The following is a 24,100-nucleotide window of genomic DNA, read 5'->3' as shown; positions in this document are numbered from 1 at the left end:
AACACAATGATGTCGTAAACAATGCAGTTTAGTAATGATCATACGTTTTGAAAGAATGAGCCTCAGTTCTTTAAAAGGCACACATACGTTACATATCTAGGGAAGGTTTTTAGGATATATCGCTATTTAATATAAGAATGCAGTTATCAGCACGACATCGAACGCTTTTACGGCGCGTCGTTTATCCAGACAAAACATGTGCAGTAGCTGGATAATCGACATTGTAAACAGGCGGCCTTGCGCTCGCGAACTGAACTTTAGACTTTTGCTGGAAAGTTTTCAAAGCGAGCAGCGATTTATCCATGTGTCAGCATTTTCTGAGCGATGTGATTTAGTGACACTATTCGAGAACAGTTTCCTGCTAACCGAACAAAATGTCACTGCTTGTGGACTGTGTGAAATTCATCGAAACGTACCGAGGCCGCGACAAGATCATCCGGCTATGTTCTTACGCAGCAATGTTGGTCGGTGGGGACAACACGTCTCCCATCTCCGAGAAGGCACGTGTGATCGGTCGCGAGTTGAGCGCATGCAGGGTGATTGTTCGCCTTTTCGATGACCTGCCAATGCTAGCGTATAACCTTCGGTACGGACTTGGCAGCAAGGTAAACAAAAGACATAATGTCTCTTTAATATTGTTTCTTGTTGCATGTCACTGTAAACATCAGACATTGAAGAAGCATCAGGGAAAAGACAGGTCTAAAAAGCTATAGACTGAAACTACTGATATTTTATATATGCATTTTACATGATGATAAGTATTACTTGCTAAACTATTATATGAAATGATGTATAAATATAACACCATGGTAACTCATAAAAGCACTTGATGTGGATCTTATTATTATAGATAACTTGGTATAAATGTTAACCGTGATAGTAGTAACACTAACAGGTTGGGAGACCCGCTAGATCTGATTCAGATATAGTACACAAATGAAAGCATGTCACAAGTAGGGTAGCAGAAGTTATTCTCAGTGGCCGTGCATGGTATGAAATACTACAAGATGCAACATTATGTACTCATCTGATTAAAATTACTATCTGACATCTGTTAGTAATTAATATGCTGCAACAAAATATACAAATATACAGCCTTTTCCTTAAGTCAATTTGTAATGACCTACACCAAGGGCGGATCCAGTATTTTTAAAAGGGAGGGGTCCAAAATGTCATAATCCTCTCTCAGTCAATTTTGGAACAAAAGTTTGTTGGCAACACTGTCTATATATACATACAATATTAACAATTAAGTGCTGAAATTTTCTATTAAACGGTACGGTGGGAAGGAATAAATTTTATCAGAAATGTTACAACCAATGGGATATCACGCAGGCAGTTATTTGGGACACTGTCTGGCCATAGTGTCACAAGATGCAGCACCCCATTGTGTTAACATAACAGCTCACAGCATCAGTTGATTGCCTGGGTTGCTACGAACGTTGAAGAAAAAAAGCATCACTTCATGCACATCTATAGCGGATTGTTTCTTTCCAGGAGAAGAACACGTGCCTACGTGTGTGTGAACTAGGCTCGAACCTGGTCAACCAGCTGTACTACCCCATAGAGCACATTGCCTGGTGTGCAGACAAGCAGCTCCTCAACATCAAGTCGGGCAGCTTCTGGCTGGCGGGACTCATCCTGTGGGCCATCTCCCTCGCGCTGCAAGCCGTCAAGTAGGTCTTCCAGCACAGGTCAGCTGGTAGCAGTTTTAAGAAAAGACACCTTTAAACATGTTAAAAACTGAAATCAGTTATCTCCATTCTGTTTTCATCTTCCCACGGCAAGGGAGGTAACTGACTGTAAAAGTTCAGTTTCCACCCTTGCCGAACTATGCTGTAGTTATGGAGTTATGCTTTAACTGGACTTAGGTGAGTGAGTGAGTATGGTTTTACGCCGCTTTTTGCAATATTCCAGCAATATCACGGCGGGGGACACCAGAAATGGGCTTCACACATTGTACCCATGTCGGGAATCGAACCCCGGGTCTTTGGCGTGATGAGCGAACGCTTTAACCACCAGGCTACCCGACCGCCCCCAAGTGGACTTAGGAGTCTATGCATAGTCCACTCAAAATCGCCTAACCAATTTGACATCCAGTTCATTAACTTCAGTGCAGATTTAGTTCGATTGCAGGATTTTCAAAGCATGTGTACCACCAAATTGGCGCCAACAGATATTTCCCAAATCTTTTCATGTTTTTAATCAAGGTGCTCACCTTAATAAGAGGCAACTAACGAAATCGGGTGGTCAGGCTCGCATGGTTGATGCATGTCATCGATCCCAATTGATTGGATCAATGCTTATGATGTCAATCACTGGATTGTCTGGTCCAGACTCGATTATTTACAGACCGCCGTCATGTAGCTGGAATATTGCTGAGTGCAGCGTTAAACAACAAACAAACAAACCTTAATTGATACACTTAACGAAGTGAGACCCTCTTTATCACAATATAGATTTTGATTATGAATCAGATCGCTTGACTGGTTGTTGCCTTTTTGTTTGAAGCAAATGCAAGTGATATGAGATGTGGAATCTGATTAGTCAATAGGAAGGACATAGAAGGGACATCTCTCGTAATAGTCACAGGTGGTGCTTCGATTGAGCCCAGAAATTCCAGCTTAGTTCGGCAGGGGTGGAAACTGGACTTCTGTATTCAGTTAAGTCCCTTGTCTGAGGAAGATGTTCTGCATTAACCTTTACTGCTCTGATAGGAAAGTCCAGCAGTTGACAAGTGTCACCCAGGTTCAATACTTTTGTGGGTAGAACTAGAAGACCATATCTGGAACATTGGTGAAATCAGCATAAAGCCATCAGCATGCACACACGACACCAAGACAGAAATGCAAACTCTTTATGATAACAGAAGTGATAAGTGATTTAAAGTTGAAAAGACTATCATGTCCTTGACATGTGCTTGCTGATCATTGCCAAGTAACTAGAGATGTTCTGTGTTAACAGGTGCTTGCTGATCATTGCCAAGTAACTAGAGCTGTTCTGTGTTTACAGGTGCTTGCTGATCATTGCCAAGTAACTAGAGCTGTTCTGTGTTTACAGGTGCTTGCTGATCATTGCCAAGTAACTAGAGCTGTTCTGTGTTTACAGGTGCTTGCTGATCATTGCCAAGTAACTAGAGCTGTTCTGTGTTTACAGGTGCTTGCTGATCATTGCCAAGTAACTAGAGCTGTTCTGTGTTTACAGGTGCTTGCTGATCATTGCCAAGTAACTAGAGCTGTTCTGTGTTTACAGGTGCTTGCTGATCATTGCCAAGTAACTAGAGCTGTTCTGTGTTTACAGGTGCTTGCTGATCATTGCCAAGTAACTAGAGCTGTTCTTTGTTTACAGGTGCTTGCTGATCATTGCCAAGTAACTAGAGCTGTTCTTTGTTTACAGGTGCTTGCTGACTATTGCCAAGTTAAAGCGTTCAGCCAACAGACTGAAGAAACAGAGGTATCTTGATGGGCAAGACCAATAGTATGTAGACTGTTATTTTAGAATATTAATTCGAAACACATCCATGTTTTGAAATGTGACAAGTGTCAGGTCTGTTGCAATTTTTATGCATTTGGTTGTTAAAAGTTCTGCCACTTATACTCCATGTCAATATTGTGAACCAGAAAAGATGGAGGTGTGATCAGACAAGCGTTGATAGAAGTAAGGGGAGATAATGTTGTAAGAGTTACCTCCCTTCAAGAACTTCAGCGTTTGGGTTGGAATATGGCCAATTTGTTCAGTGTTTGTTTAATATTTTCATTGATATGAGGAGCCAGCTAGGTTTATCTCCTAGTTTGTGTAAATCATTCAATACAGTAATATGAAACTAAGTTTGAAAGCCCCTTCATTTTTCACTATCCTGTGCCACAAGGTGGAAGGTGGATATACAGGAATGTGTGCTGTCTGTCCATCACATTTTGTTTCCGGAGCAGAACAAAAAAACATGAGAGATATCTTATCCAAACTTGGCACATAGATAGAACTAGTGGTAAACTGGTGCCTTTTGATAGTTTGGGATTTTTGAAAAAAATATTTTTGGAGTTTCCATTGCAATGACTTTGACTTAGACAGAAAATGGCGGTAGTGCTCATTTCAGGGGCGGATCTTGAATACCGTACAATATTTCTTGCCTTGCACACAACCGGACACGTCATATTGGCCAGGGATATGAGTATTTCATGCTTGTTGGTGTAGTTATTAGTGACAAGTCCCCAAAAGGCACACCATTAGTGTTAACTTAAATGATATGAATATATAATATTCCAAAATGTTTACTTACATTTGCTGCAGAATATTGAATATCGGTCTCAAAGAGGCCTCAATAAATCCCTGAGAGATTTAAACTGACCAAAATATTTCTATACACAACAATGAACCTTTGTTCTCTTGGCAGTAGGAGTTCGTGTAGATCCGGGTTAGAAACCAAGCTTGCCCTAAAAGGCGACTCTGCTTGTCATAAAAGGCGACTAACATTATCGGGTGATCAGGCTCGCTGACTTGGTTAATGCATGTCATCGATCACAATTGGGTAGATCAATACTCATGATGTCAGTCACTGGATTGTCTGGTACAGACTCGATTATTTACCTACCACCGTCATATAGCTGGAATGTTGCTAAGTGTTGCGTTAAACAACAAACAAAGAAACAAACAGTAGGGGTTGACAATGGTTTTGTTTTCTTCCAGTTATGAGAACTCCGAACAGCGGGAAGAGTTGCGGTTGCAGCTACACAGTGTGCAGGCCGACATCTTCAGCCAGTACCTGCTCCTGCTTCAGTCGATGGCCGACCTCCTCAACGCCGTCAACTGGCTGCCCAAGGGATGGCTGTGGGCGGGGCGCTTTGGTGCTGCCAAGTCGGGGCTGTTCGGCCTCGCCTCCTCTCTCATCATGCTGTTCAGACACTGGTATTCCCGGTCCTGATCACTGCTCGTCCTCATCCTGCAGAGATGCTACCATTACAATATTGAAGCACATTCCACGAATACGATTTTGTGAAATATATTACGAATTATGTGAATTTTTTTTTTCTGTAATTAAAACCGACAGTCGTTTTAATAATAAATATTACTAATGTTATTAACCAATTAATAGTATATTTTTCTGTTTTAGCATAGGACGGTTTACATATCTCAAGGAGTTATAATATTTGATGCAAAATATTATTTTTTTCTCATAAGTAATTTAGTCAGAAATGCTACTAATGATAACCTATAACTGATTCTAGATACCAATTGATAATTCAAGATATTACTTATTGCTTTATATTGGTGTTGACATCTCTGCATTATGTTCCAACACTACTATGCCAGGTCGTGAGAACAGAGACCATATGACAGATGGGGTGTTACATGTATATGGTCTCTGGTGAGAACAGAGACCATATGACAGATGGTGTGTTACATGTATATGGTCTCTGGTGAGAACAGAGACCATATGACAGATGGGGTGTTACATGTATATGGTCTGGTGAGAACAGAGACCATATGACAGATGGTGTGTTACATGTATATGGTCTGGTGAGAACAGAGACCATATGACAGATGGTGTGTTACATGTATATGGTCTGGTGAGAACAGAGACCATATGACAGATGGGGTGTTACATGTATATGGTCTGGTGAGAACAGAGACCATATGACAGATGGGGTGTTACATGTATATGGTCTGGTGAGAACAGAGACCATATGACAGATGGGGTGTTACATGTATATGGTCTCTGGTGAGAACAGAGACCATATGACAGATGGTGTGTTACATGTATATGGTCTCTGGTGAGAACAGAGACCATATGACAGATGGGGTGTTACATGTATATGGTCTGGTGAGAACAGAGACCATATGACAGATGGTGTGTTACATGTATATGGTCTGGTGAGAACAGAGACCATATGACAGATGGTGTGTTACATGTATATGGTCTGGTGAGAACAGAGACCATATGACAGATGGGGTGTTACATGTATATGGTCTGGTGAGAACAGAGACCATATGACAGATGGGGTGTTACATGTATATGGTCTGGTGAGAACAGAGACCATATGACAGATGGGGTGTTACATGTATATGGTCTCTGGTGAGAACAGAGACCATATGACAGATGGGGTGTTACATGTATATGGTCTCTGGTGAGAACAGAGACCATATGACAGATGGTGTGTTACAAGTATATGGTCTCTGGTGAGAACAGAGACCATATGACAGATGGTGTGTTACATGTATATGGTCTCTGGTGAGAACAGAGACCATATGACTGATGGTGTGTTACAAGTATATGGTCTCTGGTGAGAACAGAGACCATATGACAGATGGTGTGTTACATGTATATGGTCTGGTGAGAACAGAGACCATATGACAGATGGTGTGTTACATGTATATGGTCTGGTGAGAACAGAGACCATATGACAGATGGTGTGTTACATGTATAGGGTCTCTGGTGAGAACAGAGACCATATGACAGATGGGGTGTTACATGTATAGGGTCTCTGGTGAGAACAGAGACCATATGACAGATGGGGTGTTACATGTATATGGTCTCTGGTGAGAACAGCCCTGCTTGGAGTGATCAGTCACTCTGTACAGAATCAGGGGCAGGTAACTCTGGGCCTTCATGAAAGATCCTGATATTCAGACTTTGTTACTCACACCGCATGTCTTCCATTAAAACATGTGGGAAGGTTTCCACCTTCATTTGCATGCTATCATGATTATATACACCTGGAAATTGATTAAGCATCCCCTGTTTTTTTCGGCCATGTGTGTCTAACAACATGGTATCACTCACACCAAGTCTGAAATATGATGGAAAAATAAACGCCATGTTGAAGATGAGACTCCTTACTAGCGAAAACACAGAGAATGATGACAATCATGGTCACTGTTTTATTTATGGGCATGACACAGTGCCAACAGTAGTGTAAATGAGACAAAATGGGAACCATAGTAACTAGGGATTGGGAAAGTTGTAGGAACAGGTGTCCCCAAACTGTCATTTCATGAGGACTTTAGATTGCCAAGTGGTTGTTGAAGTACATGAAGGGTGCTGTAAAGGGAGACTACTCAGAATCAGTTGCCTGTCTCCTACATTTAATTCAAGCTACTCTTTTCATTCTTTATGAATTCATTTAGCTTTGTTTTGAATAATGTTAAGGGAGAATAATGTTAAGGGAGAATAATGTAAAGGGAGAACAATGTAAAGGGAGAACAATGTTAAGGGAGAACAATGTTAAGGGAGAACAATGTTAAGGGAGAACAATGTTAAGGGAGAATAATGTAAAGGGAGAACAATGTTAAGGGAGAATAATGTAAAAGGAGAACAATGTTAAGGGAGAATAATGTAAAGGGAGAATAATGTTAAGGGAGAATAATGTTAAGGGAGAATAATGTTAAGGGAGAATAATGTAAAGGGAGAACAATGTTAAGGGAGAACAATGTTAAGGGAGAATAATGTTAAGGGAGAATAATGTAAAGGGAGAACAATGTTAAGGGAGAATAATGTTAAGGGAGAACAATGTTAAGGGAGAACAATGTAAAGGGAGAATAATGTTAAGGGAGAACAATGTTAAGGGAGAACAATGTTAAGGGAGAATAATGTAAAGGGAGAACAATGTTAAGGGAGAATAATGTAAAGGGAGAACAATGTTAAGGGAGAATAATGTAAAGGGAGAACAATGTTAAGGGAGAATAATGTTAAGGGAGAACAATGTTAAGGGAGAATAATGTTAAGGGAGAATAATGTTAAGGGAGTATAATGTTAAGGGAGAACAATGTTAAGGGAGAACAATGTTAAGGGAGAACAATGTTAAGGGAGAATAATGTTAAGGGAGAATAATGTTAAGGGAGTATAATGTTAAGGGAGAACAATGTTAAGGGAGAACAATGTTAAGGGAGAACAATGTTAAGGGAGAATAATGTAAAGGGAGAATAATGTAAAGGGAGTATAATGTTAAGGGAGAATAATGTAAAGGGAGAACAAAGTAAAGGGAGAATAATGTTAAGGGAGAATAATGTTAAGGTAGAATAATGTTAAGGGAGAACAAGGTTAAGGGAGAACAATGTTCATACCAACTGCAGTTCTAGATCCAAGTCATTTATATTGGGTATTTTTTTGTGTTTGCTTAAAGTTTATTATGTGAATTGAAACCCTGTTAATCCAGACACTGATAAACAGATGTCTGGATTAATGAATTCTTTCGGATAGAGTTATGCCACTTTGTATGTATATAACCAGTAAATGTCCTGAAAGGTGAGTTTCCAGATTACAGAGGTATCACTATACAGCAGTCTTACAGTTACCGTCATTACACATGGCAGTTTTATCACAGTTTGGAAAAAAATAATGATTGTGGGTAAAACTCTGTACTCTGTCAATGCTCCATTATTTATTTAAGCAGATTGTTCATGAAAGACTTCCACAAAGACTCGGAGGAATTGAAAGTGACAGAGAAGGAAACAATGTCGAAAATAAGCAGTATTTGATTAAGAAGTTGTGTATGCATGTATCATCATCATCATCATCATCATCATCATTGCCCTCCTCCTCTGTGCAGAGTTGTGTCCCTTGGCCTTGCTGGAAACTTATGATCTTGGGTTCAAATCCTGGTTCGCCTTGATTATGTTTCCAGTTTTGTCAGCACCACTGTGCTTGTTGGTTTCACAAAGTTGTAATTAAATATCTGAGACCCGCATCACTTTGGGCTTTCCGACCCACTTAAGCTGACACTCACTCCCTCACTCCCTCACTCACTCACCCACTCACTCACTCACTCACTCAGTCACCATCCTCCTCATCATATCCCTGTATGGACCCATGTTACTGTATCAATGCTCTTTTATTTGGTACATTATTAGTGTGACACAATCCTATATGGCCATGGGATCTTTTATTCAGCACATTTATACAGCTTAGAAATATTACACCTAGTTATTAAAGATTTGCAGATGTATATTTATTAAGTCTTCTTCAGATGTTGGATTTCTATCAAGTTTTATGATGACTAGATGTGGCATTTTCAGTGCCCCTGCTATACATTATGAATTCAATCCTTTGTCTGGCAATTCATTTATTAATTTTATCCAAAGCTGGATAAAATTAGATTTCCGTTTCTTATGGGGTTAGATGATGTTCCAGTAGATATTCCTAAAAAACAAACATTGACCCAAAAGTGGAATCAAATTCTTGAACACAGTTCCCATTAGACTTCTCAGCTGCCAGGTAACTTATCCAGTGTTGTTTTTATAAGCTTTCATGTCCTGCAATCAGCATTACTGCAGATGATATCCTCGTACCTCCTTTACTTTCTGCACTGTTATTTTCTCAAGGGTGATAGGGTAGCCTAGTGGTTCAAGTGTTCGCTCGTCACGCTGAAAACCCGGGTTCGATTCCCCACATGCGTACAATGTGTGAAGCCCATTTTCTGGTTTCCCCAGTTGTGATGTTGCTGTAATATTGCTAAAAACATACTGGCTCAATATTTCGTCATATTTATATAAGGGAAGACAACCCCGTCATATCCTTAACATTATGATACGCAATTTTTAACTGTTGTTGCACGTGTGGTGTATAAACTGACTCAAGTCTGGTGTATGAAAGGTGTGAGAATACAGGAATAAAGATTGTGAAGAAGACACCTGTCCTTATATTGTCTGTAACAAACTGGATTATTACGAACATGGATCAAAACACATTTCGCGTACATGTGAATAAAATTCAAATTTGAATAAGAGTCCCGCACCAAATTTGTCAACTGATTTCTGTGGTTACAACTAAACCTTAAAAGGAAGGGAAGTAACTCTTATGGATGTTCCAGCAGCCAGCTTGGCACGAATAAGCCTTTTGAGGGTCAATTGCTTAAATTGTGGGGGCACTGACGGCCCAGTCGCCTGAGGTGCCATAGTTCGCTTTTGGCCTGCCACAAACCTATGATTGTGGGTTCGAATCCCTGTTCGCCACGATTATGTTTCTAGGTTTGTCAGCACCATACTCATGTGTGGGTTTCACCAAAGTGGTAAACGTCTGAGACCTGCTTCACTTCGGGCTTTCCACTTATATTAGCTGACATGTGACACAACTGGAATACTGTTCAAAGCGGCAATAAACCCAACTCACACATTTACACACACCTAAAAGTGGTTTGGTAAATCTTTTTTTAAAGTAGATAACTTTGATGTTTTGTTTGTTTTTTGTTTAACGCCGCAGCTATATGACTATAAGAGGCGACTTTACTTGTCGTAAGAGGCGACTTTACTTGTCGTAAGAGGCGACTTTACTTGTCGTAAGAGGAGGCGACTTTACTTGTCGTAAGAGGCGACTTTACTTGTCGTAAGAGGCGACTTTACTTGTCGTAAGAGGAGGCGACTTTACTTGTCGTAAGAGGCGACTTTACTTGTCGTAAGAGGCGACTTTACTTGTAAGAGGAGGCGACTTTACTTGTCGTAAGAGGCGACTAACGGGATCGGGTGGTCAGTCTCGCTGACTTAGTTGATGCATGTCATCGTCTCCCAATAGCCTAGATCGATGCACCACTTCTGTGATGCCAGCCAAGCATAGCAAACCCACACCGCCTCATGACCACCTTCGTCTATCGTCTATATATTAGATTGGGTGGACACGCGTTATATAGAGGTACTCCCCAATAGTCGGACCCGTGAAGATTCCGGGGTAGAATAGGTCTTCAGCAACCCATGCTTGCCGTAAAAGGCGACTACCGGGATCGGGTGGTCAGGCTCGCTGACGTGTTTGATGTATGTCATCGATCCCAATTGTGTGGATCGATGCTCCTAATGTCAGTGACTGGATTGCCTGGTCCAGACTCTTTTATTTACAGATCGCCGTCATATAGCTGGAATATTGCTGAATGCGGCGTTCAAATGAAAACAAACACCAATCAAGGTGCTCCGAAACTACAGATTTGAAACCATGCTTAGCAGGACCTGGCCGGCCTAAGGGAAGCAACTCCGAATTGAAAGCTGCATCACCTATGACCACCAGTCCACTCAGACCCGTAGTAGATTCACTGATCAGTCTGGCCAGTCTGTGATATCTCCTTTATCAGGTGTGGGATACCTTACATAGTCTGGCTTATTATTATACACACTAGATGACTTTGCATCTCCTCATTGGAGGTTCCATACGTCTGGTCCCCTGGATTTTGTTGTATTACAACCATTGGAGTAAATGATTGGCGTGGGTTTAGATCCCACTTTGTCCTGATTATTTCCTTATCACAAGTAACACTAATAACTAAAAACTCACTGCCAATGATATAGTGTCTTGTCTGTTTAATGAAGAGTAAACCCACCCACTCTGTTTGATTTTCATAGACACTTAAGCATCCATAATTAAATCAACAAAATTAGCTACACATTTAATATAACAGGATTGTCAGTCGACCTGAGAGTCTTAGCCATTAGTGTCGAAAGCGCGTGTAAAATCTCATGATTTATGAAATGTATTTAAAGGGGAGTAACTCCGTACATACTGATTGCAAGTGGTCCCGTGCACTGGTCATAATCTCTTGGAGGGAGTTGATGAGAGAACGTCGTTTAACGCCACAATTTGCATTATACCTAGATAATCGAGTCTGGACCAGACAAACCATTGACTAAGGGACGGATCATCAATTAATTGGACAAGATTGGTCTTCAGAGTATCTTATTTATTATGAACCCCCCATTCTTCTGTTCGCCGTCTCTATAAAACATGACCAGTCCCTAAATAACCTTTTTATTACTTTTTATTTTTAGAACTGTCCTTTTTGTCATGCCCAACTAGCATCACCCCCGATACAAATCATTCGAAAACTTCGTAGAAATGTGCCTGATATCTGATCATGTGGCCAAAAACATCCCAAATGTGAACAATAACATTCCCTAACTCTAGCGTAAAACACTGCGAGTACATCACGGTTGTCTTTTCTTATTTCGGTGATGACCTTGCCCTTCGTTCGAAGCTGTCATGTCTTCAGTTGTTGTACAGTTAAGACCAATGTCTTTGGCGAACACTCTGATTTTCCTCTTCCAAAATGGTACCGACGTGATATAAATTCAGCTGATAGATCAAGGAAACCGAACTATTTTGATTTCACAGAAGGGACCCCGGCAGTGCGAGTGACCGACTGTTGGTCCGATATTCAAAGCCCGGCGCTAATATGACTTTCAAATTTTCTTTAGGTGTCTTGCGTACTAACAACATGGCGCTTGAATTACCATAAGTTGAAGAAATTTTTCAAAAAGGATCTCGAGCGTCGGTGCTGTTTTGTTTGCAAACACAACTGCAGGCGCATGTTGTTCGTAATGCGTATGCATAGAAATATCACCAATGCCCATATTTGGGCATGTATCAATATTCATGCGCAACCAGATTTTGCAACCGGTTTCAGTTTCGTCTGTTTGAAGATGTTATGTATTTACAATTAAATATATATTACCGTGGGTAATAAATAAAATTCCACACTCATTCTCGTTAGATACCATTTTTACGAAACTCGTGACCTTCTATGGTATTTGACCTCGCTTTCGCTTGGTCAGATACCATAGAAAGTACACTCGTTTCCTGAAAATGGTATCTAACGAGAATGAGTGTAGTATTCTCAATATCTCACCCGAGTGATATCTCCCGTGGGAGCCAGCTTGGGATGATGATATGTTGTAGGTCTAACAGTTGTCTGGACAAGTTTTACTTTCATCAGTAGTGTTTGTTTTCTGCTAGTATTCAGTCTCTGATGTCGACGTACTATTTACTGTACATGCTTTTTTGTCAAAATATTATCTATGATGTCTTATGCAATGTATGCGATTCCTGGTAACAACACGTGGTTTTGCACTGACGTCATGTACAGAGCTGTGCTATGTGTTTACTCTGTCAAGGTCGAAGAAGGATTGTACACAACAGCTGAGATAAGTGACCATGAGACGTTAAGTTTTACTCTCACACAATACAGGTCTAGACGTGTGTACATCATTGACGTACCTTGTTTGAAATTGAAAAATAGGCTTATCATTAACAAGTCAGATAGATGATTTATTCCCCGCGAACATCTGGGAACTCTTACTTGGTTGATGCATGCATGTCATCGTATCCAAATTATGTATACTGAACAAGAAAAGTTACGGATCATGAACATGTTTGGGGATATCTTTTGCTGGTGATGACAGAGCATACAATTTAATAAATATATTCATTTTTTTTGTTCAGTGTAGGTTGATACTCATGATGTTAATCAAAGGGTTGTCTGGTCCAGACTCAATTATTTACACACACAAAAAACGCAGTCAAATAGCTGGAATATTGCTGAGTGCCTCGTAAACAAAAAAACAAATATCACATGAGGATTTCATAAGCAGACAAACAACTCCATGTACTTGAATTAAACCTTGAATTAAAACCCGTTGGCGCTGCCTTGTTATCCGACTTTTACAAGCCGGCATAACCTTTTTTTTATTATAAGGAGGGGTGCGTTTTGGACCTAAATGTTAATGCAACTAATTCCCGAAAAAAATTCATTTGTACGTCGTGTTATGTTTGTAAAAGAACAATCACTTGATGAGTTAGTTTCAACACACAAACACAAAGTGTATTGGATCATGTTAAAAATGCCCACATGGAAACATGGTTTTGATGCGTATGCTGATTTGAATTTAGCTGGCAATAGGGATCTTGTCACTTAGATTCCAATATACCACTGAACTGGCATTTGATGGCAAGAGATTGAACTATTTAGATACCTTGACATCATCCTTCATCCTTCATTCCACTAAAGCCATTCCCGTGTGGAATTTGTCCCCAAGCAATCTATGGTTGTGGAAATAACTGGGTCAGGTGATCTGACAAGGTGACTTCGTACCCTGACGGCAACACTGGTTTGTCTGGTCCAGACTCTACTTACCGACCTTACTGACCGTCATATACCTGGAATATTGCCGAGTGCGGCGTAAAACAACAGACATTCCACTCGTCTTGTTATATACTCGCCTGAATGTCCGTCAAAGTTGTATCCTTGCTAGTTACGCGTTGACAAAGAGATCCTGGTGCTGTAACTTTCACATCAACTGCAGTAATAATCCATTCTTCGCCTTATACATATAATTCTCAATTTTAAGGTATTATCATAATTAATCATCAATAACAGAATAACTTCATTTGTATTCTCATTTATTGTATTTGTACATTATTTATATATATGTATATGCAAATATGAAAATGAAAATATGAGCAAAAATACTGTTTTAAAAATTCATTTGTATATGTACATGGCTATTTACATTTAATTCAACTATTGTATATGTATATGTACACTCTGAAGGCGTCGGCGTGACAGGCAACAATGCTAATGGGTTATCTCCCTTCCGGAAGTAGGCACGTCTGGACCTTGGTTCATCTAGCATAGGGTAATGTCTATCAATGGACGATATGTAATACACCAATATTCAATTTAAAATAAACATCAACCGAAAATTATACACGTATATAAACTCACGTACTGTCAATGAAAATGCTAAAAAAGTCTTCATCTTTGGGAACTTGTTAAGTTAAGGCGTCACGTGATTAATGTTATAATGTACATGTTATACCGCGTGTAAAATGACCTCGGGTACATTGGCCCCAGTTGCATTGAGTGACGAATGCATTGATCCCGGTACATTGGCCCAAGTTGCATTGAGTGACGAATGCATTGATTCCGGTACATTGGCCACAGTCGCAATGAGTGACGAATGCATTGATCCCGGTACATTGGCCCCAGTTGCATTGAGTGACGAATGCATTGATCCCGGTACATTGGCCCCAGTTGCATTGAGTGACGAATGCATTGATCCCGGTACATTGGCCCCAGTTGCATTGAGTGACGAATGCATTGATCCCGGTACATTGGCCACAGTCGCAATGAGTGACGAATGCATTGATCCCGGTACATTGGCCACAGTCGCATTGAGTGACGAATGCATTGATCCCGGTACATTGGCCACAGTTGCATTGAGTGACGAATGCATTGATCCCGGTACATTGGCCACAGTTGCATTGAGTGACGAATGCATTGATCCCGGTACATTGACCACAATTGCATTGGGTGACGAATGCATTGATCCCGGTAGATTGGCCACAGTTGCATTGAGTGACGAATGCATTGATCCCGGTACATGTACCTCTGCTGGATGTACCCCTCTGCCTTGACCGGGGTTGAATTGACCCTGTTTGCATAAACCGAAGGTACACGGTCCACCAGAGCGTTGACCTCTGGTGCACTGACTGCGGGTACATTTGCCCCGCTTCCAAGACCGCGGGTACATTGACCGCAGATGCATTGACTGAGATAACATGGACCGCGGGTACTTTGACTGAGATTACATTGACCGTGGGTACATTGACCGCAGATGCATTGACTGAGATTACATTGACCGCGGGTACATTGACTGAGATTACATTGACCGTGGGTACATTGACTGCAGATGCATTGACTGCGGGAATATTGGCCCATGTCATATTGACCCGAGGTGTTAGCACACGTCAGAACAACACAAATATATAAATATATTTAAGAGCATCGTAAATGATAATTAGTATAAATAAATACCATAACTTAATATCAAATCAGTTCAATTTACACACTACATGCATCAAACAGATTAATGAGTATTAGTAGCTTGGGGGAGGGTTGATTTCGGTAGAGAGGTCCTATCATTGCATAGTCTCATTGTGATCAAACTGGAACCCCACACACAACATCGGCGTCACGTGCTGGTATAAGGAGCATGCGCAGAGTAGACAGGAAGCTACAGAGCGTCATCACATCGTGACGACGTAAGGAAATTTCCCGATACATGTAGTTTAACACTGATCTAATAAGGTGCCATTCCTTCTGCCAGAGTCTAACATTGACTTTTTTCTCTAGCAGAAGTTCTAATTTCGAAGAGGTAGTGTAGTCTGTTAATATGTATGTTTGCGGTTGATAATAATACGAACTACATCTATGTACTTTCGAGACATTTGTTATACCGATACTGCTCATGTGAGACATTTATGTAATACCAAACTATCTCCCTTTACATAGCAAGGCTTTAATACTCCTTTAATGAGACACGTAGCGTATATATAGATTTCGGAATACAGTTCAATGCACAATTAAACATTTACGGACATTGACGTTGTTGACAAAGGTCATGTATTTGAGCTTATATCACAGGATTGAATAATACCAGAACCAAATTCGGAATCAGGAAGGGGTTTGAGGATCGGTGGGGATAGTGGAGGGGGGGAGGGGGGAGGGTACAAGAGGGGTGAGGTGAGGTGGGGTGAGGGTGAGGTTGGGGGTGGGGTGGGGTGGGGTGGGGATGGAGTGTGGGTGGGGCTAATTGTGATGATCATGGTGCCAGATTACCTAAATAATTCCATGATGGAGTCTTCTGTGTCTAGTAGAGTGAGGTGACACTTCCCTAATGATACTATAAGCCTTATGGAATGACACCGGCCCCAACTAACGGATGATTCGAAGAGGGGAACGAATAACCCCTGACCTAACTAGGCCTGAGTCTGTATATCAGTGGCGTATCCGAGCCATACATCAGATCTCTTTGTCCTATCTACTCTATCTCGCCTTGTCTGATTACATTTTTCTAATCAATGTCTCTACATCATGTACAATTTACAAAACAGTCACCTACAACTCACCCACACACATATTGCATAGCGACATCACTCGAGATCTTCCTATAGAGTTATCTTCCCTTAGTGCGAGGAAAATTCATGACCTTAACGGTTTTGTGACCTTGACTTTTTTACCACCTGTATGACGGTTCAATCCTTCTTAAATGGACGCATCAAAATTGTTTCGTGAAGTAACAAGTGTGTACTCTCATCGTAACTATTGTTAATGTTGTAGCCGCTCACGACCACACAACCACACAGCCGTCTTATCCCAGACAATCGCGGAGTTCCTTTGGTACATATTTTACGTCAGCATTCAGTGACGTCATTTCTTTATCTGCATCAAAGTATCTAGTGACGTCAGGTTCTGAATACGACTAACGTTGTCATAGAATGGCAGTATAGGTGTTCGACGTCACCACATTTTGTTCATAACTTCATTATGACGTCACCTAATTGTTCATTCATATATCCAGTATGACGTCATCAAAGCCTCGTCTCCCACGCTTCCTGGTCCTCGTTGTATAGGGTCATGATGTTGTCATGGAAGAACACGACAGCATTGTTGGTAAATCCAGCACGTTCACTTCCGGGGCGTCCATTTCGCAACTGTAAAACAAAACCAGACTCTATACATGTTTACATCAATTATTTATCCTACAGCAATAACTTGCCTGTGTTTTGCATGCCGCTTCTATACATGGCCATGGCCACCAGTGTTGCCTCGTTCATCGGGACGCATTTCTACTCATTAAACCTATGGAGATAACAACGAATGGATAACCGAGGTATGATTTATGCTTAAGGTCACTTTACGTTTTGCCATATATCAGTTACGTGAGAAATTTACACACTGCAGGATATTCCGACAGTTGTACTTTAGTTCAAATATCAACAAATAAACAGGAAAAATCAATAATGTTTTTGTTTTTTAAATATAAAAGTGAGTGAGTTGGGTTAAACGCCGCTTGTAACAGTATTCCAGTTATATCGCGGCGTGTCAGCTTAATGTTGGGGGAAAGCCCGAAGTGATGCAGGTCTCAGACGTTTACCACTTCGGTGAAACCCACGACCACGGGTATGGTGCTGATAAACCTAGAAACATAATCGGGGCGAACCGGGATTCGAACCCACACTCATAGGTTTCTGGCGTGCCCAAGGGACGCAACTCTGCACAGCGAATCGCGGGGCCTTAGACGACTGGGCCACCGTGCCCCGATTTCATTAGGCACAAAAGTCTGCCAATACTTATTTATATTAATTGTATGCTTGTGTAACACGTCTACCTCAAACTGGAGAAACGGGGAGTTATCCACCAACACTACAGGTATAGCTATGTATAGTAGCAAGTCCATTATACTACAAGTATAGCTGTGTATTGTGGCAAATCCGTCCACACTACAGGTATAGCTATGTACAGTAGCAAGTCCACCACACACAGGTATAGCTACGTATTGTGGCAAGTCCACCACACTACAGGTATGGCTACGTATTGTGGCAAGTCCACCACACTACAGGTATAGCTACGTATTGTAGCAAGTCCACCAACACTACAGGTATAGCTACGTATTGTGGCAAGTCCACCAACACTACAGGTATAGCTATGTATTGTGGCAAATTCGTCTACACTACAGGTATAGCTACGTATTGTGGCAAGTCCACCACACTACAGGTATAGCGGTGTATTGTGGCAAGTCCACCACACTACATGTATAGCTACGTATTGTGGCAAGTCCACCAACACTACAGGTATAGCTATGTATTGTGGCAAGTCCACCACACTACAGGTATAGCTATGTATTGTGGCAAGTCCACCAAACTACAGGTATAGCTATGTATTGTAGCAAGTCCATCATACTACAGGTATAGCTATGCATTGTAGCAAGTCCATCACACTACAGGTATAGCTATGTATTGTAGCAAGTCCATCACACTACAGGTATAGCTACGTATTGGTGCACGTCCACCAACACTACAGGTAAAGCTACGTATTGTAGCAAGTCCATCATACTACAGGTATAGCTATGTATTGTAGCAAGTCCATCACACTACAGGTATAGCTATGTATTGTGGCAAGTCCACCACACTACAGGTATAGCTATGTATTGTAGCAAGTCCATCATACTACAGGTATAGCTATGTATTCTAGCAAGTCCATCATACTACAGGTATAGCTGTGTATTGTGTATTGTAGCAAGTCCATCATACTACAGGTATAGCTATGTATTGTAGCAAGTCCATCACTCTACAGGTATAGCTATGTATTGTAGCAAGTCCATCATACTACAGGTATAGCTGTGTATTGTGTATTGTAGCAAGTCCATCATACTACAGGTATAGCTATGTATTGTAGCAAGTCCACCAACACTACAGGTATAGCTATGTATTGTAGCAAGTCCATCATACTAGAGGTATAGCTGTGTATTGTAGCAAGTCCATTATACTACAGGTATAACTATGTATTGTAGCAAGTCCACCAACACTACAGGTAGCAAGTCCATCACACTACAGGTATAGCTGTGTATTGAGGCAAGTCCACCACACTACAAGTATAGCTGTGTATTGTGGCAAGTCCACCACACTACAGGTATAGCTGTGTATTGTGGCAAGTCCACCAACACTACAGGTATAGCTATGTATTGTGGCAAGTCCACCACACTACATGTATAGCTGTGTATTGTGGCAAGTCCACCAACACTACAGGTATAGCATTGTATTGTGGCAAGTCCACCAACACTACATGTATAGCTGTGTATTGTGGCAAGTCCACCAACACTACAGGTATAGCTATGTATTGTGGCAAGTCCACCACACTACATGTATAGCTGTGTATTGTGGCAAGTCCACCAACACTGCATGTATAGCTGTGTATTGTGGCAAGTCCACCAACACTACATGTATAGCTGTGTATTGTGGCAAGTCCACCAACACTACATGTATAGCTGTGTATTGTGGCAAGTCCACCAACACTACATGTAAAGCTGTGTATTGTGGCAAGTCCACCAACACTACATGTATAGCTGTGTATTGTGGCAAGTCCACCAACACTACATGTATAGCTGTGTATTGTGGCAAGTCCACCACACTACATGTATAGCTGTGTATTGTGGCAAGTCCACCAACACTACATGTATAGCTGTGTATTGTGGCAAGTCCACCAACACTACATGTATAGCTGTGTATTGTGGCAAGTCCACCAACACTACATGTAAAGCTGTGTATTGTGGCAAGTCCACCAACACTACAGGTATAGCTGTGTATTGTAGCAAGTCCACCACACTACAGGTATAGCTATGTTTTGATGTATAACATTTTCGTTCAGTGTTCCCCGTGTTGGTGTCTTTATGTTAACATACTGTTCTCTAGGCGTCAATGGAGCCTGCTGCTCTGTGCAATAAGCCGTTGGTGTGACGGAAAGGGAAGCCAGATATAAGATAACAACACTTATCCACTGCAGAAAGTAAGGACGAGGTGGGATAATCTGACTAGCATAGAAAATATACAGTGTACAGACATTATATAACAGTTGAGAGTTACACTGACGATTTGTAGTCCAGGATCTGATTAATGTGAAAGGTTGGTTGGTTGGTTTATTGTTTAACGCCGCATTCAGCAATATTCCAGCTATATGACGGCGGTCTGTAAATTATCGAGTCTGGACCAGGCAATCCAGTGATTGATATCATGAGCATCGATCCACGCAATTGGGATCGATGACATACATCAATCAAGTCAGCGAGCCTGACCACCCGATCCCGTTAGTCGCCTTTTACGACAAGCAGTCACCTTTTACGGCAAGCATGGGTTTCTGAAGACCTATTCTAACACGGATTTTCACGGGTCTACTGTGAAAGGAAACATGGACGTCTACAATCCCTTCACGTTTACTAATGGACAAGGCATTGAGAATTGACGTAAATTAGAAAAGGCTTATTACCATTTAATGACTATGTTTCGTTTATTTTATTGATCACATTTCAGGTTGCAGGTTGATGTGACAGGTTATGGTGGGTTAAGCAATAGGTTAGGTACAGCTAGTATTGAACTCATTAGAGAACACGGTCGCTGGTAGTTTCAAAATGTCAATACTTCGATTATTCAGAAACCATTTTAGAGTCTAGTAAGGCGGGTTAGATGTCAGCGTTAGATAACACCTGGAAAAAAACAGATTACGTCAACAACAACTGACCCGGCTTCCGTCTGTCGTTTCCGTTGTCTGCACCGACTGTGGGTATTGCACTGCAAGATTGTGATTGGTCGTCCCATAAGTAAGAGGATTTTTTTATGCTGCCTAGTGCAAACATCCTGCTTACCACGGCACGCGAAGCAAAGAGTTGTTTGAAATATCTTATCGAAGTGGGTTTCGAACCAGGGTTTTCAGGTTGGCGATACATCGCTTTAACCACTAGGCTTATGACTGACCCCTTGTGGGTCTGACACAATACAAGTTTTCCTCGAGTGGAAGACACAAGTACAGCATTTGTGTTGCCTGATATTCGATACATTAAAAATTGCGGCGGCCATCACAGTCAGTGCATATTGCTTCGCGGAACAGACATCAGGAACCGGTTTAACGCAAAACGTATAACGTGTGCATCTACCAGTAAAGTCACGTGAATACAACGAAGGGTTAGTGAAGGGTAGGGGGTCATTCATCTGATTCAGGCAGCCATGGCGATATTTGACACACAACTCAGGGTACTCATTGTTTTATATGTCAGGTTTCCAGAAATGCCAAAATATGGTCAAGTATTAATTTGCAATAGTTCATCTTGTGGCCATTACGTCTGATGTACGTAGCCACGCCCCTTTTGAGCGTGGTGACGTACTGCTTGGTGACGTATTCCATGGTGACGTACTGCGTGAATCTGCGAAGGGGAGTTAGTGCTACGACATACACCAGGTTCCACTACGATACTTACACCGTCAAGACTTGCACATCACTTACTCATAGTGATGTGGTTCGTTGCTAAACAAATAAGGAAGGTGACGTCATGCATCGTATACAATGGAAGGGAGGTAACCCCAACAGAACAGACAAGGTTGCTTTGGGACGTAAGCATACATTAAAAGGCTCAAATCAATGGTTTGATACATCTAAAGATGTTGTTCAATTTAGTTTCTTTAATTCTCAGAATATGTTATGAATATTGAGATTCTAACTGCCGGGCATAAGAAAGTATACACCCATGTTTGATGGTGGCTAAAAATGAAATAAACTAGAAATAGTTGTATGTGATGTGATGTATCAATACGCGTTGATGGTTTGCAGTGTTCCAGCGACTGGTTTCAGCGTTGTAACGTTTTGACAACGTTTGTAATGTATTGGTCAAATCCAATTTTTAAGTGTATACTCTCTTTTGCCCTATATTTCTCATGTTAAACTCAGTCGTGGTACATTTGGAGTGAGTGAGTGAGTTGGGCTTAACGCCGCTTTTAACAGTATTCCAGTTATATCGCGGCGTGTCAGCTTAATGTGGGAGGAAAGCCCGAAGTGATGCAGGTCTCAGACGTTTACCACTTCGGTGAAACCTACGAGCACGTGTATGGTGCTGACAAACCTAGAAACATAATCGGGGCGAACCGGGATTCGAACCCACAATCATAGGTTTCTGGCGTATCCAGGGGACGCAACTCTGCACAGCGAATCGCGGCGCCTTAGACGACTGTGCCACCCGTGCCCCGGTACATTTGGACGTTGAGGTAACACGTGGTCATAGCGGGTAGGTCTCTCACATGGCGTGGACTCTAATATATTCAGAATACGTTTAAATTATTTTACAAAGGGTACTTATTATATTATTTTCTTCCTGCCACAGCCTAGTCTGTTCATATGTATTCATACCATAATTTCTCAAACTTGAAGTCAAGCGTTTACACCATGAAAGATGGTTGGAACGTTCCGAGTGAGTGTTGTTTTAGGTCGTGTCAGACATTATTCCAGCCATATCACGGTGGACAAACCAAGCATACGCTTCGCACTTGTTTGGAAACGAACCCGGGTCCTCTATGTGGTGAGCGAACGCTTCAACCAATGAGCTACCGTTCCTCTCTTTGAGGTTCACGGTTCCAACCATCTTCATCCACGAAATGGCAAAGCATGAAGTGTCCTTCAAGACAGCAAACACAGCAACCATAACAAAATCAGTCTTGTTCTCGCCATGCATCTAGCCCTGAACTACAAGCATATGTGCGCGGGAATGAGTGAGTGAGGAGCATGGGGAACACAGATGGCGGACAGCGTGAGGATCATGATTCCGGCTATCACCTTGGGCGGTAAACCCGGGGGTGATAGTGTGAGCACCGACCTGGAGAGTGAGTTTTGTTTGACACCGCAATCAACAGTATTTCAGCTGTATGACGGTGGCTTGTACATAATCGAGTCCGGCTCGGCAAACCAGTTGTTGACATCACAAGCAACGGTCATGTGGTAGGCACACAGTGACATTCACGTCACACATTGTAACCATCCGATCCTCATTTTAGCCTCACGCCAGTCTGTGGTGCTGGGGCCGCTTTTGTATCAGAAACCCTTCCGGAAATCCGAAGTAAACCACGGAAATCCCCAATACGACACTAGACACTACGATTGGAAGATAACATTGGAACAAGAATTAAGCACGTTAGCTATGTCGATACACACAGGCACACACACAGACTGATACACACACACGCACGCACGCACGAGAGCATCAACAATGTTATGTCTACATTCTCTATGACACAAATTCTACAAGTTGGCGACCAAGACATAACTCCAGACACACACAGAATCTACAATACTACAAGACAAGTTCCAAGTCATCTACACACATAATCATCAGATCCAGGCATCCCAAAGACGTGCAATTGAGGACGAATTCGGCGCGTTACAATAGTGCTTCACCTTTGTTCCCATTGAACAGAACGTGTGCTATTGACAGAACATGTCGACACAATCTACACACACATCCCATGTCCAAACTATATTACATCTTCGTCACTACTGAAAGAGAATCCATCAAACTTCATAAACAAAACCACACCCGAAGACGACACACAACCCCATCCACGTTCCTAACACCATCCGTTCTTGTACGACATCGCCGACCAACACGCTCTGATCCCTTCTGACTGCGTCACATATCTCGACTCGGTACCTTCACATCAACACTCATCCTAAACACCCCACTCCCACCCCCCCTTCCCCCTCACACACACATCGTTACCTACTTAATCACATGCCTCCCACCCCAACCTCTCATTCACCACGCATTCAGGGTAAAAAGCTCACCTGATCTCTGGGTAGTGTGTCCGCCATGTCGTATCTAACGGGCACCTCTTTTCCGTTTTCGTTGCTCTCGGAAACTGCCATTTTATTGTCGTAGGCGTATTCGTGGGGGGAGTCGGCCCAGGTCCGCCTGTAGCCGATGTCGTCGGGATCTTCTTCCATCCGGTACTTCTGTCGTGTATGACGACGGGAACACT

At 41.8% G+C, this 24,100-nt stretch overlaps 2 protein-coding genes across 4 annotated transcripts in view; one reads left to right on the top strand and one right to left on the bottom strand.

Annotated features, from left to right (window-relative positions):
* The first annotated feature begins 242 nt into the window (after nt 1-242).
* LOC139460813 (peroxisomal membrane protein 11C-like) lies at nt 243-5,082 on the top strand. Of its 2 annotated transcripts, none has more exons than XM_071242290.1 (4): nt 243-605; nt 1,498-1,676; nt 3,397-3,453; nt 4,684-5,082. In XM_071242290.1, the coding sequence occupies exons 1-4, from the start codon at nt 375-377 to the stop codon at nt 4,916-4,918; spliced, it is 702 nt and encodes a 233-aa protein (XP_071098391.1). In that variant the 5' UTR covers nt 243-374; the 3' UTR covers nt 4,919-5,082. The 2 variants fall into 2 exon arrangements, with proteins under 2 accessions (XP_071098391.1, XP_071098390.1); XM_071242289.1 differs by having other exon boundaries at nt 3,397-3,477.
* An 11,247-nt stretch (nt 5,083-16,329) lies between these two features.
* Nucleotides 16,330-24,100, bottom strand: part of LOC139461228 (uncharacterized) — a 42,601-nt gene continuing 34,830 nt past the window's right edge. Inside the window, exons 9-11 of one of the 2 annotated variants that reach the window (XM_071242862.1) lie at nt 23,907-24,098; nt 21,556-21,602; nt 17,154-17,242 (exon numbers count right to left, since the gene is read on the bottom strand). In XM_071242862.1, coding sequence (XP_071098963.1) covers nt 21,582-21,602; nt 23,907-24,098 — 213 coding nt within the window. In that variant the 3' untranslated portion in view covers nt 17,154-17,242; nt 21,556-21,581. Of the gene's footprint in view, nt 17,243-21,555; nt 21,603-23,906; nt 24,099-24,100 lie in introns of both variants that reach the window. The other variant, XM_071242861.1, reaches the window with a different exon arrangement.

The sequence above is a fragment of the Haliotis cracherodii genome, unplaced genomic scaffold (genome assembly GCF_022045235.1).
Source record: "Haliotis cracherodii isolate W230 unplaced genomic scaffold, xgHalCrac1.p SCAF_14, whole genome shotgun sequence".
Lineage (NCBI taxonomy): Eukaryota > Metazoa > Mollusca > Gastropoda > Lepetellida > Haliotidae > Haliotis > Haliotis cracherodii.
Note: the sequence above shows the minus strand (reverse complement) of the source record. Positions and strands in the feature narration are given on the sequence as shown.

Excerpts from the sequence above, each read along its gene's own strand:
- LOC139460813 (XM_071242289.1), top strand. The coding sequence starts at position 375 with ATGTCACTGCTTGTGGACTGTGTGAAATTCATCGAAACGTACCGAGGC. Across the intron at positions 1,677-3,396 it reads CTCGCGCTGCAAGCCGTCAA|GTGCTTGCTGACTATTGCCA; the intron begins GTAGGTCTTCCA and ends CTTTGTTTACAG. Across the intron at positions 3,478-4,683 it reads CTTGATGGGCAAGACCAATA|TTATGAGAACTCCGAACAGC; the intron begins GTATGTAGACTG and ends GTTTTCTTCCAG.